Genomic DNA, 17,300 nt, shown 5'->3' with positions numbered 1-17,300 from the left:
CACAAATTGTTTTGCTTCCCATCTGTGTAGTGCCAATAAAAATCATTTAGCACGTAGGTACTACCCGTCCTGGGAAACAGGCCATCAAACAGAACTCTCCAGCCACCTCTGCCCTGGGCATTTCATACAATCTGATTCCATATCCTTGCAGTCAGCCTAGAGGCCTCGGCATCAGGTTTCTCTTGGCCTTCCTCTTTTCCTTTTCTCTTGAGGGTCTCAGGTCATGGCTTGCCTACTGGTGTTTGATGCAGGATTCCGCAATGTGTGTGGCCTGTCCAGTTCCAGTGTCTTTTCATGATTTCTTCATGAGCAGTGAGTTGGATGGTCTGCTGCCATAGGTATGTGTTGCTAATGTTTGGCCAGCAGATTTTAAGGATTTTCCTCAGACAGGAGATGATGAAAGTCTAGATTTTCTTGATGGTGGTCACTACTGTCCTCCAAGTTTCTGTTCCAAACAGAAGGGCTCGTTTTACGTTGGTATTAAAAAAAACAAGGTTTGCAGCTTTAGGTCCTTGGATCTCCAGATCTTTTTTGGCTGAATAAAACAGCCCTTACCTTGCCGATTCTTGCCTTGACATGGACGTCTGTGTGTTGTGCTGGCTGTATTAGCCTTAAGGATCTTGGTTTTTCCCCAGTGGATGTTGAGACCAAGTTGTGCTGATATGGCTGCCACACTGTCGGTCTTCTCTTCCATCTGTAGATGGGTATGGGAGAATAGGGCCAGGTCGTCTGTAAAGTCCAGGTCACCGAGCTGCATCCAAAGACTACACTGGATCCCATTTCTTCTCCTTGCTGCTTCCTCATGATCCAGTCTACGGCTAGCAGGAAGAGAAAAGGCGAGAAAAAACAACCCTAGCAGACTCCACTTGGAAGGCTTCCATGAGTTGTTCTCCATTGACTATCTTGCAGGAAATTAATTCCCTTGTACCAGTTCCTGATGATTTCTATTAGTTTATATGGCACACAGTAGTGGTGGTGGAGTTTGCAAGAGCCTCTGAGTCCACGCTGTCAAATGCCTTCTCATTGTCGATGAAGTTGACAGAGAGGGGAGTTCCATTCCATCAACTGCTCAATGATGAAGCACAGTGTTGCAATCTCATCAGTGCAGGATCTATCCTTGCGGAAGCCAGCTTGCTGGTCTCTCAACTGAGACTTATCTTTTCCCTTCATTGTGTTCAAGATGGCTCTGTTGAACACTTCACTGTCCCTCTGTAGTATGCACAGTTATTCAGGCCACATTGCATGAGGATACTGAAGAGATATTCCTCCTTCCATCCTAATTGCACCTTTTTCTCTTTCTAGATCCTTCCAGACAAGGGTAGAGCATGTCTCCTGATATGTTTCAACATCTGCTTTTTGTGCCTCTGAATGAATGTTGTCAGGTCCTGCTGTCTTCCCCTTTCTAGAAGATGTGAGGACTTGCCTTATTTCTTCTTTGGGTGGTCTGCTGCACTCAAGTGGTAAGTTCTTGTCAGTTAGTTGTATATCTGATAGAGACTGTGGCAGAGGAGGTTTCAGCACTTCTTAAAAGATCTCCACCCATCTTCACTGTTGGCCGATGTTAACCACGATTGTCTTCCCAGCTGTGTCTTTAACAGGTCTTTCTGGCTTGCTGTATCCAACAGAGTTTTCTTGTTAGGTCGTAGAGTTCTTTTGGGATTCCATGGCTTGCTGCTTCCGGACCTTCAGTGGAAAGCCCATTGATCAATCTTCCCCTATCTGCTCTTCAGCTTGTCTTTGCTTACTTGTTGGTTTTGATGTACTTGCCTTGAGCTTTCAATTTATTCTGCTCTTCTTCAGTTGGTGTTGACTGCAGCTTTCTTTCCCTTTCTCTCTTGGATTTGCGGAGTCATGGTGGAGATCCATTCTTTATGGGGGTGTTTCTTGGGGCCCAGTACCTCCTGGCAGGTTGATGACACTCTTTTGATCTTCTCCGACTGACTTTCTACTGTGTCTCTGTCATCCTCAAGTTCTTGCAGGACTTGAAACTTGTTACTGAGAGCGACCGATTATTCACTCAGTTTCTGTGCACCTTTGAAGAGAGTGGTGTTATATCACTGGTCTTGGTTTGTGGGTTCCATTCATGCTTTTTTCAGCTGCAACTTTACCCTGGGTATGACAAGTTGATGGTCTGATGCCACATCCGCTCCTCTCATCATGCTCACATCTTGCAGGGACCTTTGGAGTTTATTGGCAAAAAAGACAAGGTTGATCAGCTTCTCTGCTGAAAGGTCTGGTGACACCCATGTTGCCTTTCTCTTAAACCTTTCAAATGGGAGCATTACCAGCTGCTGTTGGAATTTCCTCACCCTGATTAAGTTTTTTGCTGATAGCATTCTGTAGTGCCGTCTGGCATCCTCCTCATCTACACAATGTTAAGCTTAATTATCTAATTGAGAATACAATAGCATACTCTCTATAAAGCAGTCATAAACTTACCAAACATACTTATTGACAATCCTACTTTCCCAGTGCACTCTCCTAATATGTCCAGTATCAAAACCACACCAATAGGGGACTTAAAAGTAAACAGCCTCAATAGTTATGTCAAGAGAAAGAAAGTCCTTACATACTAAGTCTCTGAAGAGCTTGATTTGGTAATGCTCCAAGAAACCCACCTTTCACAAAAAAAATGCAGAAAAATTAGAGCGTGAATGGATAGAATCTGTGGTGGCAGCCTGACCCGGATATACCTTGAAGTCAACCATTGCCTTACACACTCCCTTACAGAAAACGCGGGTGGTCACACTTGCATAAAAATCAACAACATAAATTTCTTCGGCCATGGCATTATGTTTTTGAGAAAGTATCTATCCAAGGTAGTATTAATGAGTTGACTTTAATATAAGCCCCACATGTGGATAAAATATACTTTTTCTCTGCTCTCAAAATGGTGTTGCCTGAACTGGGCAATACAAACAGTATTAGGTGGGGACTGGAATCTCACTCCTGACCCTATTTTGTACAGATCTGATCACCGCATGTTCGGAATGACAGATGTCTTCTCTATGATCTCATGTCAGATCATACATTTCTGGAGACTTTTACACCTTACTGCCAATAAATAGACCTTTTCTTTTCCTAAAGTTACTGAATCAAGGATTTTATATTTCTTCTATCCTCATTCCGAAACTTATAGGTAGTGAGAAAGATGTACTGGGCATTACTGACCATGTCCTAATTACTCTGAAAATAGATCACTATCTGCAAGCTCCTAAAAATATGAGCTAGAGAACGGATATTGGTAGGTTTAAAATACCAGATGCAAAGATAAAATGAATATGTTACTTTCATGGATGTATATGCCTCTAAATGAAAACTCTGTAACTTTGCCTAATACCCTGTGGGCAGCAGGAAAATCATATATTTGGAGCCTGCTCATTTGGAGCACTACGGCCGCCAGAAAGATATCTTTATACTCCAAACAAGCCCTAGAAGCAGATATTGCCATCCTCACCCAACAGTACTGAGAGATGCCATCTGATATTCAAGAAATACAAATGTAATTAATTACTAACAACCCAAGCAGAGAAAGCCCTTCATAGTCTTAAAAGCCATCACTCGGAACGGGTTGAAAAGGCTGGTAGATTCTTAGCTGTTCAGTTAAAACAGAGAGCTGCCAAATCATCTTTCTGAGGGATCTATGAACTGGAAGGTACATTATACAATAGCCCTTTGAATATAATCAAAGTTTTCACCTCCTTCTACAAATAACTACGCAGCTCAGAGGCACCCATCATGCAGATGACAGAATCTCAATTTTGTCAGGGTTTGCCAATCCCCACACTAACGCCAGAATAGAGACAGATAAAGAAATATCTGTTGTAGAAAAGTCAGCTGCTATTAAATTGCTTTCTATCAGAAAGGCTATGGAAGATAACTTATTGGGAAAACTATTTAGAACAGTCATGAGTGAAGGAGAAATGGCACCCGAATTTAAAAAAGCATGCATTGCGCTCATTCTCAAAGCACAGAAGGATAAACTTTGCTGGGAATATTTCAGACCTGTTTCACTCATCAACAGTGACATGACAATTCTTGCCAAATATTCTGGCAATGAGACTACAGACAGTCATCAACTTACTGGTACATGAGGTTAGTAAGGTTAATTTCAAATCGCTCAGCAAAGAATCATAAGCGTACTCTGTCGCATCTAATTTGGCTTTCATGCAATGCAAAGGATGATCGAGTGGCCCTCTTTCTAAATGCAGAGTAGGTTTTTGATTGAGTCGAATGGTGCTACCTTTTCAGAACACTTGAAAGGATGAACCTGGGACCCAAATTCATAGCCATGTTACATGGCTTATAGAGCAATCCTTGTGTCTTTGTTCAATGTAATTGATTTTTTCTGACCTTTTAGTGATTGATAGAGGGACCCCTCTGCTATTTGTTTAAGCCCATGATCCCCTGGTGATTGAGATTCATCACACAAAAACCATTCAAGGTATTGTTAACCAGCCAGTGAACTTAGGTTTATGCCTAATGTTGAGGACATCCTTCTTACCCTGGAGAATCCAGTACCCTCAATCCTGCCTCTTATGTACATCATGTCAGACTTCTCCACTTTCTCAGTGTACCATAACTGGTCCAAAAATTGAGCTCTTCATTTATTCCACTCACTACGGCCTCTGCTTTTCATGTCTCGACCATCTGTTGGAAATAATCCACTATGAAATATCTCAGCCTTCTGAGATTAAGATTAAGACAACCCCGGAAATTCCATGAAACCACAGTAAAGGTCCCCTAGGAGGGCTGTATCAGACAGTACCATTATCATGTATCTCTAAAGGCTCTGTAGTGGTAATATTGGAATCTAGGTGAAAGGGCTGCATACAAGACAACAATAAAACTGAATTCCCCACGTATACCCCCACCCGACACTGCCAGAAACTAGGAGCATCTGTCACGGAGTAGGGCTCACCAGGCCCCCAACAGGGGAGACACAAGCCCCCACGCCAACAAAACCCAGCCTACCCACAAAACATTTAACGAGGGGAGATCGGAGTGTCTAGGACCCGCAGCCCCATGGCTGGGCGTCCATGCCCGTTCAGAGGGTAGCAAATATTAGGATAGCCTCGGTGAAGAGTGATCTGCAGCTACATATAGCTGGCTGCTAGGGGTATGACTGGATGGCTCAGGAAGTGCATTTGGGACTGGTGGATCGTTTTTCTGGGCTTTATCTATGGCATCTCTTGGATTTGGTCCTTCGAGGTCTGTTCTGTTGTGATCCACAGGAGGAGTCGGATTCCAGCAGTGGGGTGAATGCGCCTTAAGGCGGAAATGTTCATCTGTCCACGTGAAAACTGCTTCCGGTGTATCGAAGAAGAATGATTTTGAATTGAATATCACCTACATCCTAGCTGGATATAAATGCATATACTGCTAATTTTTGTCTCGTAACCTACGCTTCGCCACTGTTAACGACAGACGTTGCTGTTGGACCAGGCGTGTATAATCAGGAAATACCATTATGGGCCTTGAATCATGCTGGAATTGTTCTTTATGCGTCATAGCAAACTGTAAAATTGCATCCCGATCGGCATAATTCAAACATTTTACGGTTACTGGTCTGGGATTCTCTCCTGGGGGTGGTTTCTTGGTCAATGCCCAGTGAGCTCGCTTTACGACAAAGCACGTGGAGAGTAGTTCCTGCGACATAAGATCTGTGAGCCATTGGGCCATAAAGCGTTTCATGGAGCATCCTTCACACCCCTCCGGCAGACCTACGAAGCGTAGATTATTGCGCCTCGCTAGACCTTCTGTGTTTTCTACTCTAGAGCCTACTTCCTCCGAAACTACAGTGAGTTTGTTGACCTTTTTCTGAAGGGTGGTCATAGAGTCCTCTACTTTCGAGACCCGTGCTTTAGCCTCTGATGCGGTCAACTGCTTTCCTGAGATCCTGGCGCAGGAACGAGACCTATGACCCCACTGCGCTGATTTTGGCATCTAGCTTTTCTATAGCATCATTTATTGCTGGCAGGTGGACTGCAATATTATGCGTCAAGCTCGACCCTTCACCCCTAGTGGAACCCCTGGCGGGTGTGGTAAAGTCATCCAGGGTGCCTTGTTTGGGGCCAGCCCCACCAGGCTTGTTCCTGCCCATTGAGGTTGGCATTGGGGAGTCAGCGGAGTCCTCAGATTATAGGCGCTGGATTTGGGCCTGTGCTGGCACAGAGGGGAGCACGACCCCAACTTAGGAGAAACTCTAGGGAATGTGCCAGGCTCCAATGTGGGGATGTACAGTCGACGGGTCCACACGGATCCAGGCGTATCCTGGGCCCCATGCCGCACCGAGACTAGCTCAGCCGCTTCCGCGACTGCCTGCCAAGGAGTCCCTGTATTAGGACCAAACTTGCCGGACCGCCCGCCAACCGTGCCCCTCAGGAGAAGTCAAGACTCAGGCCTTAATGTCCCAGTAGAGGCTCCAGGGGTCCCACAAACCCAACTGTCTCCAATGTGGGTCCAGGAGCAAGCGTGGGGAAGGAGGGGGGAGGCTCTCTCACTGACCCATTCGGCCAAGAAGTATAATGTCCGTATCAGTCTGTTCTCCAGCCCACCTCACGGACCTGCCAGCTGTAATGAAGCAATAGTGCCCAGGTTGTTCTGTCACCAATACTGCCTCCGCAGCGCGCACTTCGGTTGCCCCCACTGGTGCAGCGCGCCAATAGACACGGCGGCGACCTTTGCGAGAAGTGTGGCTCACTGGTTAGAGGAGGCAGACCCGGACGCTGAGATCAGACCCGGGACCAGGGTTCAATTCCCGACGCGGCAGGGTCTTGAGCCCAAAATGTCCACGGACTCGGTAATTCTCGCTTCGGTGCCTACTCGAATCACAGGTTCACACTCTGCAACTCTGGGCAATAGCTTGCTTAATCTCCACTACGGCCCCCCGCGGCGGGATGCCTGGCTTTCACCTTGGGGATACCCAGTAGGGGCTATCTCACAGGGAAAAACCAGGACGGGTTCCCATTGCAAAGCGCTTTGAGACCTGGCGGTGATCTTGAGCTATATAAAAACCCATCCATCCATCCTCTTCGCCGGCGGGTTATGTGGGCAAACCGCTGCTGCGACTGATGAGATCCCTAAGCCAATGGTGGTTAAACGAGACTTGCCCGGGCTGTTCTGCATCTTGGCTACTGCGGCCAGCTCCTCACCTGCCCCGCACCGAAGCAATGTGCGGGGGAAAAAAGCTGGCAGCCGGGGCAGTGTTCAGGGCCTCAATGCTGGCATGATATGGAGGTAGGCCGCAGCCGTGACCGACCTGACTCCTCTGCCCCAGATATTAGTGGGAGCTGTCGCCTAGCACCACTCGATGTCTCCGGGGGCGCCGGGTCCTCTTCATAGCCCGGTACAGCAAGGGAGCCCCGGCTGGCGCCCTCCCAGGGAAAGCGGCAGCATTCTGGGGGGAGGAGCGGCCTCTCTTGCTCACTGGTCCAGTACTGCCTTGGGGCACCAGGCGGAGGGCGCCGGATGTTACAGGACACCCACACACCCGCCAAAATGCTCACCTCTAGGGGCTACGACCAATCCACCGGCCATGTCACTGTGCCGCTGTCAGTTGGTCGGGGTCCCAGGCGGGAGTAGTCTGTTCAGGGCCCGGGCCCGCGTCCCTCCCGCAGCCCCTTGCGAAACGGAGCGCACATCAGCGCTCGCCAGGGGCCAAACACCGGGAAACAATGTACCTTGTACCATCAGGATCAGAATCTCCACCAAATTAGCTCCTCTGGACAGGATAAACGCTGGATAAATTACGGATTATGGCGTGAACGCTCGGAGCCCGATTAGGCTGGGTCTGCCATGATGGCTCTCAAAGCCTCACCCCTCCCACACACACTATAATTGTTCTGTACACTCGATACACCAGTGACACGTGGTACGGAACAGCAGAAATGTACAGAACAGCAGAAAATTAAAGTAAAAGGATACGGGCTCAGACAAGTCAATTGCTTTAAGGAATTAAAGAAGGAAGTGGCAATTTAAAAACCTAGGAAAGCCAACTTGAAAAAGCAGTATTTACTCAACTTTCAAGATTCACAGAAAAAAATTACGTTAGACCAAGAGTCTGGCTTCAGACGAGGTAGAGGCACAGATTCAGCCATTATATCCATGTGAGAAGACCTAAAACTCTCAGTGGATATGAATAGTGTAGCCATCTATTGATTCTGGATTTATCGGTTGCATTTGACACTGTCCACCACCACAAACAACTTACCACAAAGACTCCATCATCTCAGAGTACCTGAAAGTGCTCCAAAATGGATTGCTTGTTACCTTAGAGACAAACATTGTGCGGTTTACCTAACATCAGTCACATCAGCTCCACTGCTATGGCGTCCCTCAAAGGTCCATAATTTTCCCTCTATTATTCAACATCTACCTAACCCCCTTAGTAAACCTGACTAAATCATTCAACCTCACCTGTTACAACTATGCTGATGACACCCAAATCATTCTAAAATTGGATGGCCCAGAAGACCTCTATAACACAAACCTTGATGACTATCTTTGCGCCATACACACATGCATGATAAATAACCACCTAAGGCTCAACAAAGCAACTCGTGAGCTGTGGACAATGGCAAAAATACCAACCTACCTACAACCATATGGCACAAGGAACTAGAGGCCCATCCAACAACATCAAAAGAAGTCAGAAACCTAGGGGAACCATGAATTCCAACCTATTATTGATACCACATCAACAATGTAATCAAGAACCCAATGAAAATACTGCACTGCATCTTTCCACACCTTGGATACCAACAAAAACTACAACCATCCTCAAATTCATGATGGGGGTAGTTTTATATAGGGTGAACTTGGCCTGAAGGTATCAGGAATCAGAGCGCTGTACATGAGCACCAGTTACGTTACATAAGGACACATTCATCTTGTTAGGTACGGGGAGATTAGGTAATTTGCCCAGAATCACAGGATGTTGAGAGTTGTTCCAAGATCCAAACCTGGTTAACCAAGATTTGAGGTGGACCACCCTAGCTCTTAGGCCACATCCCCTCCCCAATATCCTTGCTACCACATCAGCAATCACAAATCTATCCTTGATACCACATCACCAATGTTCACAAACAGTGTCTTCTACAAATTGAAGAGCACTGCGTTGCGTCTTTCCATACCTTGGATACCAACAAAAACTACAAATCATTCCCACACTCTTAATCGCCAAGCTCGACAATGCCAGCAACCTATACCTTGGTGCACCTATTTTCATTATAAGCAAAAGAAAAATCCAAAATGCTGTGGCATGACTCCTTCTCTGCCTTCACCTAATACAGCACATTAGTCCAGTCTTGCAATCACTCCACTTGATAACTAGAGCCAGAAAGCCATTGACCAAGGCACTCTACATTGTCCACAGAGCATCCTAAGGAAAATTACCATTATAGCCAGTGCCACTGAAATTATGTGACAATGTGGCGTAAAGCAGCACATTTTGTGACAGTATTTCTACGTTATTTTGTCTTTTACACATGTTAACACAGTTTGGATATAGGTTCCGCCTGATTAGTAACAGTTTAACACTCGACAACAGTGATAACAAGCACTGGCGTTGCCAATAGGTCTCGTAGTAGGAAAGTTGGAGCGATTGGTTTTGTAAATGACAAAGCCCTTTATGTTTTGAAAATGAAAACAAAAATAAAAGGCATTGTTATTTGCAATTGTAATAGCTCCAACTTTCCTACTGCGAGACCTATTGGCAATGCCAGTGCTTGTTACTATTGATTGTGGTTCTTTGTAAAGCTGCTGGAGCCTTATAAATTGGAGAAAGATACAGCCTAATCTGAAGCCTCTGGTGGTGCCATATAATTGTTTGAGCAGTGCATGAATCATGCTCTGAGTTTAAGGACTGCCACCGTTCACTGCGCTGTATTGGTCTCAAAATAAATGTAACTGCATTACCCTGTCTGCAGTTTAAATAAGGATCCGTGATGTCTATCTGAAATGTTCATAGTGCCAATAAACTCTTCATACAGATACATGTGCCACTAAATTCTACTGTTCTTGATCCTGGAGTTCTCAAAATGTACTAAATCTTTAACAAAACAGAGCCACTTACATATGTCAACTGCTTTTATAAAGAGACACAAAATGATTCATCTACCCCTTCAATCATACCAGTACACTTTTGTGCAAGGGTTGTGATCTGCAGTGATATAATTAAGACAAATCATGATCCCTTTCAGACTTTCATTTTTTTTAAATTGGACTCTAGTAAGTTAGTGATTTCCTTATATCAGCATTTTAGAATGATATTAAGATACAACAGTGACAACTATGGAAAATATTATATTGTATGTTTTCTGTAGAGAAATTACATGTGAAAGCAGTAAATTAAAAATTTGGGTAAGGGTAAAAGTTTTTAATCTAGGTTGCAATACATTAAAAAAAACTTCACAAAAGAACAGTATTATAGTAATAAGGCATATAGCTTTCTTTGTACCAGGCACCTACATGCCATTTCTACGGTGTGAGGACAGGGGTGCAAATTAAGAGCTCTGGCTGCACAAAATAAGATACTATCTTGTCCCAAAGAGAGATGGCCTCGCGAGAAATATGCCCAGTTTCCGTTCTGGTGTGGAAACCAGAGCAGTCGTTAGCTGTGCTCCACGACATCAGTGCCAATCAGGTCATGGAAGCATCCAAGCCAATGCTAACAATCATGAAATGCAATTAGCAACTACCTTTGCTGCGTGACTTCGTCACAAGTCAGTATACGCAGCAGCTGCGGCCTTAACAGGGTACACAGCTGGAGAAAGTCGGCAGGGAGGGAAATAATGGGAACAGTTTCTAAGATAGAATTGACAGCACCCAAGTGGCAATGTAAACGAATCATTACAAAGGAAGCAAAATAAAGAGACATTCAGTTAATATGTTGGTCACTTAATATGTTGTGGAGGTACAAATATATCTAGAGAATGTGTACCGCTGGCGGTGAGCACTGCACATGCGCCAATGAGGGTAACGTCTACTGAGGGATTTCAGGGTGCTTACATCGGACCCAGGTTTCAGTCCCCTGACATAAGAGCAGCACCTTTGAAGCGAGAAGTCGAGCTCTGATGTGGCCATCTTATTGACTGTGTGAGTGACTCTAAACCACAAATAACAGAGATCTTCGCATATAGCAATGTAACTGGAGCGGCATTTGAACTTATGAATAACTCCATCTGGCAAAATTAAAAAAACAACCAAAACTGCATTGGACATGCTGCGAAGCTCATCGTGAGGTCCAGGCAACAGATGTAAACCAAACACAAAAGTACAACAACCTGTCCGAGATGCAGAAAGACACACACATGTTGGATGCTAATGACAAGGGTAACTCGTCATGGAGTGCCCATTCATTTCAATGGAAATGACAGTAAAAATCTGCAGGTGCCTTAGCATCAAAGTGGTTAACCAACATAACAGTGGGAAAAAAGACGTGGTAGCGGTTGTAAGGAACAACTTGGTTAGATTCCATCAAATATTATATTTGCATGTTTCTCTTTTCAGATATATTATTTTGATGTAATCTAACCACGTGGTTCCTTGCACCTGATACCATGTCTTTGCTGACACTGCTGTCAACAAAAGGAGACTCATAACATGGATCCCCAGAGGGAAAGGATGTGATACAGCGGTTAGAGCGGCTGACTCGGATGCTGGGGATCGATGTTAGTCTCGGCGTCGCTTCAACATCCTGTGATTCTGGGAAAATCACTTACACTCCGCCTTGCCAGCGCTATATCAATCTACGAAATTAAATTAAACAAAAAAAGCAGTTATCTCGCAGGGGTGATGCGGGCGGACAAGTAGTGTTGTGGGAGGGGCGAGGGGATGGAGAGAAGACTGCACAGGGAGATTAAGTGACGGCACTACAAATGAAGCGATAATTTAAGTTTAAAGAAAAAAGCAGCGACCTCGGAGCGGTGGGCAAGCAGTGTTGTGTGGGGGTGGGTGGGACGACAAAGGGAGATTACGTGACGGAAGGGCAAATGAAGCTGCCGAAGTTTAATGCACGAAGTAAACAAAACAGAAGTGTGGGGGTGGGTGGGACGACAAAGGGAGATTACGTGACGGAAGGGCAAATGAAGTTGCCGAAGTTTAATGCACGAAGTAAACCAAACAGAACACTTAACGAGCAGAGGAAGGCCAACAACAACAAGACGGAGGGAAGGCAGAGAAGGGGAGGGGGAGGAGAAATGCAACACGGTGTGAAGCAGCAGGGGCCTTTGAAGTGAAGCGAAGCTTCACTTCAAAAGTGTGGGAGGAGTGCTGCTACGGCCTGGGGGAAGCTGGCTGGGGAGGGGGAGGAGAAATGCAAGTTTATGGCCCAAAAGCGTGTGCCTGTGGCCATGTGAACTTCATGAAAACCGCAGCAAAAAGCTTGTGCTTTCACGAGGATTTTGAGCACTTGAATTCTCGATCCCTCAATGCGCTTGCGCGCATTGTAGGTCACGAGACCTAAAAAGCTCAAAGGTGACCAGTTGACTTTGGCGAAGGGCCTTCCACTGCTAGGCACATTTTTATAACTTTTTGACCTAGAAAATGTTTTTGGGCAAAATATATAAATCATGCAGCAGATGATTAATTGTGTAGTAAAAACAGCAAATTCAAAATTATGCAAAAAAACGCAGTCACTGAGTTGCATAATTCTGACTATACCTACAAGTTAAGTTAAAACAATATGAACACAACTGGACACTGTGCTCCAGGCTTGCACTACAGATGTTTTACCACCGTAGAATGAAAAATACAAAGGAGGCACTCCTTTCTCAGCATAAGCCACCAAGCTCTTAAATTCACAACCAGTCAAAATTTGAAACACCATGGAGCATATACACTTCAGAAGACAGATGAAAACATGGCTATTGCCAAGACACATGCATCATTGCACAGCCCTGAGACAGAATCTGGAAAGATAGTCTAACCTTCAATGTCAGTCTGCAGTTTACAGCCTACAGACTGGGAACAGCCCAACCAGCAAACCAATTTCTACATCCAGGTATGCTAAATAGGGCTGACATGTGTATATTATAGTAATGTTAATTCAAATCTAACCCTTTGGCCCACACTAAAACGTATACCATAACACTCAGTGGTCAGCAGCCAACTACAGCTTAATTCTCCTACACTCACATTAGATATGACTGCTAAGGGTCTGGTCCATCACTCCGTGCTGTACCAACCAATAAACCTGCCATTACCAACTGAACATGCATAGAATAACTGGACAGATGTGTCACATACTGCTAGCGAATCAGAGGGCTCTAATCTAGTTCACTACTGTGGTCCAAAACAGCTTCATAGTATGGCTGAATCTCACAATAACATTCAGATATGGAATGATAGCAACAACACACATCCCAGCAGATATCCCAACATTTCTTTCTCCAACCACGTTTTCTCAGGACAAAAAACATTAAACAAAAAATCAGGACAACCCAGCGCAGTAACCATCTCCGTAGGCATTGATTATAAGAAAACCCATAACAGGATCTGCAGAGGTGCTGAATGCTGTCAGCTTACTGAAAACCATAAACTGCACATCTAAGCGCTGTGTCCCAGAATGTCCACACCTTGGTGGTCATCATGCACCATATGGAAACACTTCCCGCAAAGGAAGTGCTTTAAAGGGAAATACAGAGGTGCTAGTACTTTCCGTTTAGAGTACCTGTTTACTTCTGAGGAGTGATGGCACTCTCCCATTAAATGCATTGTAGTAGACCTGAAAAGTGATGCTACTCGCCCTTGTACATTAAAAAAGTGCTGGTTACTCAGTACAGGAAAGTACCTGCCTATTTAAAGCACTGCACATAGCATCAAAGACAAAAACCTTCCAACTACACACCCTACATGGCGTAGCCTGCTGCCTGTGTAGGCAAGTGCATCAGGACCAACAGAGGAGTAGTAGGTACTATATAAGTACTACAACACAATGCAACTGACTATTATATACAGGCTATTCATAAAACATGTAAATGTATACTACATAACTTTTTGAGCACGATTAAGTTATTACAAGCGAAACTACAAAGTTCTTATTGGTCAACCAACGCAGACTGAGGATTACACACTTTATTTGCACCATCTATCCAGTCAGTACCTTTAGTCGGTAAGCACTTGATGCTTGACAAAGCCACATTATAGGGTTGACCTTGTATGTAAGCATGGGCGTAGGAAGTGTGGGGGATTTATCCAATGAGGTACAACCAATGCGCAGACAGTGTTAACAAGTGTAACAATATCATAATTATGTAATAATACTATTACAAAATGTGCCGCTTTCTGCTGCATAATTTGCTTTTTCTTGCCACATAATTTACTGAACTCTGCTACATAATTTGGCCCTTCCTTGCCGAACAATTCCAGTGGCCCTGGCCATACCTTGCAAAACACCTATGCAGTGTGTCTTTAAAAGTGCAGTCCTGTCCCTATGTGCAACAGTGGGCCACTTTTTTTAGGTACCTGATTCGCTACTTGGGTCCCAGCCTCTAGTACTTATGACTACCTTGTGGGTCGCACATTGAGACTGCGGTCACAAAGGTACCCCTGCCTCCCCCCAAAAGTATCAGCGCTAGAATTTGAATCCTCAGTACAAAGTGGAGGCAGGGTCCTTGATGTGACTACAAAGGGATTGCCCCCCCCCTATTTTGGCAGAATCAGAGAAAACCAGTAACTTTCTCCCCTACGCCTTTCCCGTCCTCCCATTGCACTTCAGCAGCCTCAGCAAGGCACATACATTTCCTATCTTTACATGACCAGACCTAGCCCCACTGCTTACCAGCAACCTTTGAAAGAAACAAGCAGATGGGCCCAAACAACCTAACTCTTTCCTGACACACACCATAGTGCCATTAAATGCAGCGTCTCCTTTCCAGACTGCTCCACTTCATGATGCACAGACCTAACTGCTCCACTCAATTTGTAACAGACTTCTGAGAAACGTGAGGTGTTGCCTTCTCTGATTACCGCAGTCTGCGAGAAAAAAAGACCATAGAAAGGAGAAGGTATAGCTGTTTCAAGGCTCCTAGGTCCAGGTAAAGCGCCAACACAAATATTTTTTTTTGGGGGGGGGGGGGGCTCTCTCTAACCATGTTGCCTCTGTGATTTAAGCCATACTTAGTACGTGTCGTTTAGTATCCAACAAGTCTTTTCAACCGCTTCAGAGCACTTTGACACAATAAATTTGGAATATCAATAAGCAGTCAGGCAAGTCAGATGTATTCTTCTGCCAATAAACCCAGTTTGGAGAGCTACCTGCTTCTCAAAATACATTCTTGTGTATTTTACCTGAGGAAGAGGATGTGGCATTATATCTAGATACCAACTTTTGAATTGGGGAACCAGGGTCAAATCTTGGTATGGGCTCAACATCCTGTGACTGGGCGTATAACTTAATCCCCCTGTACCTAAAAAACTGAATGTGATCTTGTGTAATGTAACTGGTACTCATGATTAGGTCTCCAGTTACTTTGGGTCAAGTTCCCGCCATATAAGATTGCACAAAAAAAAAAGTTCTGTCCCTGCTTATGAGTCGCTTCCAGACATGTTCTCACAACCTAATAGAACAGAAGATTACAGAGGTTAATATTATACCAACCCAGTAGCACTCATATCATGAACCTTCCAAGGATGAAAAGCAGATCCTGCAAAACCATGACCTCCTGGTTGCGTTTGGTCTTTGGCAGTATAGATGTCTTGACTTCTGTTGTAATGACAAGTTGTTCTTATCTCTTTAAGAAGAACTTGTCTTCCCCGTGCGTCTGTCCTCGACCGCTGTTTTCATATAGCTCCTTCGACGCCGATGACGGAACAGCTCCGCCATCAGCCGCGGTGGCGCTGTGCTGATGGAGCGGTTCCATCATGGCCCGCCGACACGCCTGCACAGCACTGATTTCGCGCCTGCGAGGCGCGTTCTATTGAGCGGGCGGGGCCAGGACGGAACCGCTCCGTCATCAGCACAGCTCACCCAAAGCGGGTGACGGAGCAGTCCGTCACCAGCGCGTGAGCGCCACGCGCCCCCCCTCGCCCCCTTAGCGCTGCGGCAGAATAGCCGCCACAGCGAAGGTGTTAATGGCCATTCAACATTCTGACGTTCTCGTCTACCCTGCTCAAACTGCTTACTTGGGCAGTTACGACAAGAGCATCAGAATGAGCTGTTGTGGGGTGTTTCTTTCCCCATGCTTATCTGTTGAATAAACACTTTTTAAAAGTGAAACTTTTCCTGGATTTACTCATCTCTACAACTTCCTGGGCTACTTACTGTACATTAGGCTATATAAAAAAAAAAAATCGCACCTGAACTTACTATAAAAGAAATAGCTTCTTTTAATATCACTATTTCACTTCAAAACTCTGTAATTGTAAAGGCTTATCGGAGCCAGCGACGTGAAGAACACAGGCAATTTGTATTGGGTCCCCGAGGCTGACCTTGGACTCCCCCAGAAAAGTAGTGTCTCGTAGCCCCTGTGCGCAAGTACATTTATTACCTGGCCGGTGTGCGTGATCTTCTCGCCACTGGAGCTGATCTGTGCCCCATATAACCGGCGAGACTCAGGGAGGCTTACAAGTTGAGAAATGGATGGGAGGGATTTTAGAACAAAGACTCCGCGCAAAGCGGGGCGCAAAACCGCAGACATTGTCAAACGTCCTCTGAAGGCCAGATAGGTGACTTAAATAGCAGTGGGAAAAGAGTAAAGGGAGTAACGCTGCATGCGCATGTGCGAAAAGCCTGGCAACCACAAAACGAAAGATAACATTGAAGACTGTACCCGATTGCAACTGAAGCAACTTCCCATACTATGCACGGTAGTCCGTACAGAGCTTCGTAGTTTCTTTATGAAAGCAATGCTTGTCTTTTAATTTTAACGTTTAAATAATAAACAAACGCCAATATATTTCAATGTTACTTAAAAATACAAAAACAATTTTAGTAAATTTGGCGTTTGATAGATGCAATATTGCCTAATAATCATTCTTTAACTTGTAACGTTAGTTTGTTTACACGTTACCTTTTGATTTGCTTGTATGCCAACGGAAACAAGATCGACAAGGGACCGCCATGACATGGCGACTCATTATCAATATTTGAGATATAGCTGGCGTTTTGTATTTGCATGTCTTTCTTTTATGTTTTTTCAAGGGCTATACTAACACGCAGCGTGCGTTAAGAACTAGACCGCCTTTTTTATTTGGAATTTTAAAGGCGGCCATGTTGGTTGTCTGATGCAGCGAAACATCCGCAGCATTGCTTCTCGGTAGAAGTGTGTCTGGGGTCGAGGCGGAGTACGTGTACACAT

The 17,300-nt window shown here is 45.0% G+C and overlaps 1 protein-coding gene across 1 annotated transcript in view; it reads right to left on the bottom strand.

The window, feature by feature from the left end:
• NDUFS6 (NADH:ubiquinone oxidoreductase subunit S6) overlaps positions 1-16,709 on the bottom strand; it is a 208,150-nt gene extending 191,441 nt beyond the window's left edge. Inside the window, exon 1 of the mRNA XM_078685727.1 lies at positions 16,491-16,709. Coding sequence (XP_078541853.1) covers positions 16,491-16,640 — 150 coding nt within the window. The 5' untranslated portion in view covers positions 16,641-16,709. The remainder of the gene's footprint in view (positions 1-16,490) is intronic.
• Between the last annotated feature and the right edge of the window lie 591 nt (positions 16,710-17,300).

The sequence above is a fragment of the Lissotriton helveticus genome, chromosome 4_1, assembly GCF_964261635.1.
Source record: "Lissotriton helveticus chromosome 4_1, aLisHel1.1, whole genome shotgun sequence".
Taxonomy (NCBI): Eukaryota; Metazoa; Chordata; class Amphibia; order Caudata; family Salamandridae; genus Lissotriton; species Lissotriton helveticus.
This window is presented reverse-complemented; position numbering and strand designations above follow the sequence as displayed.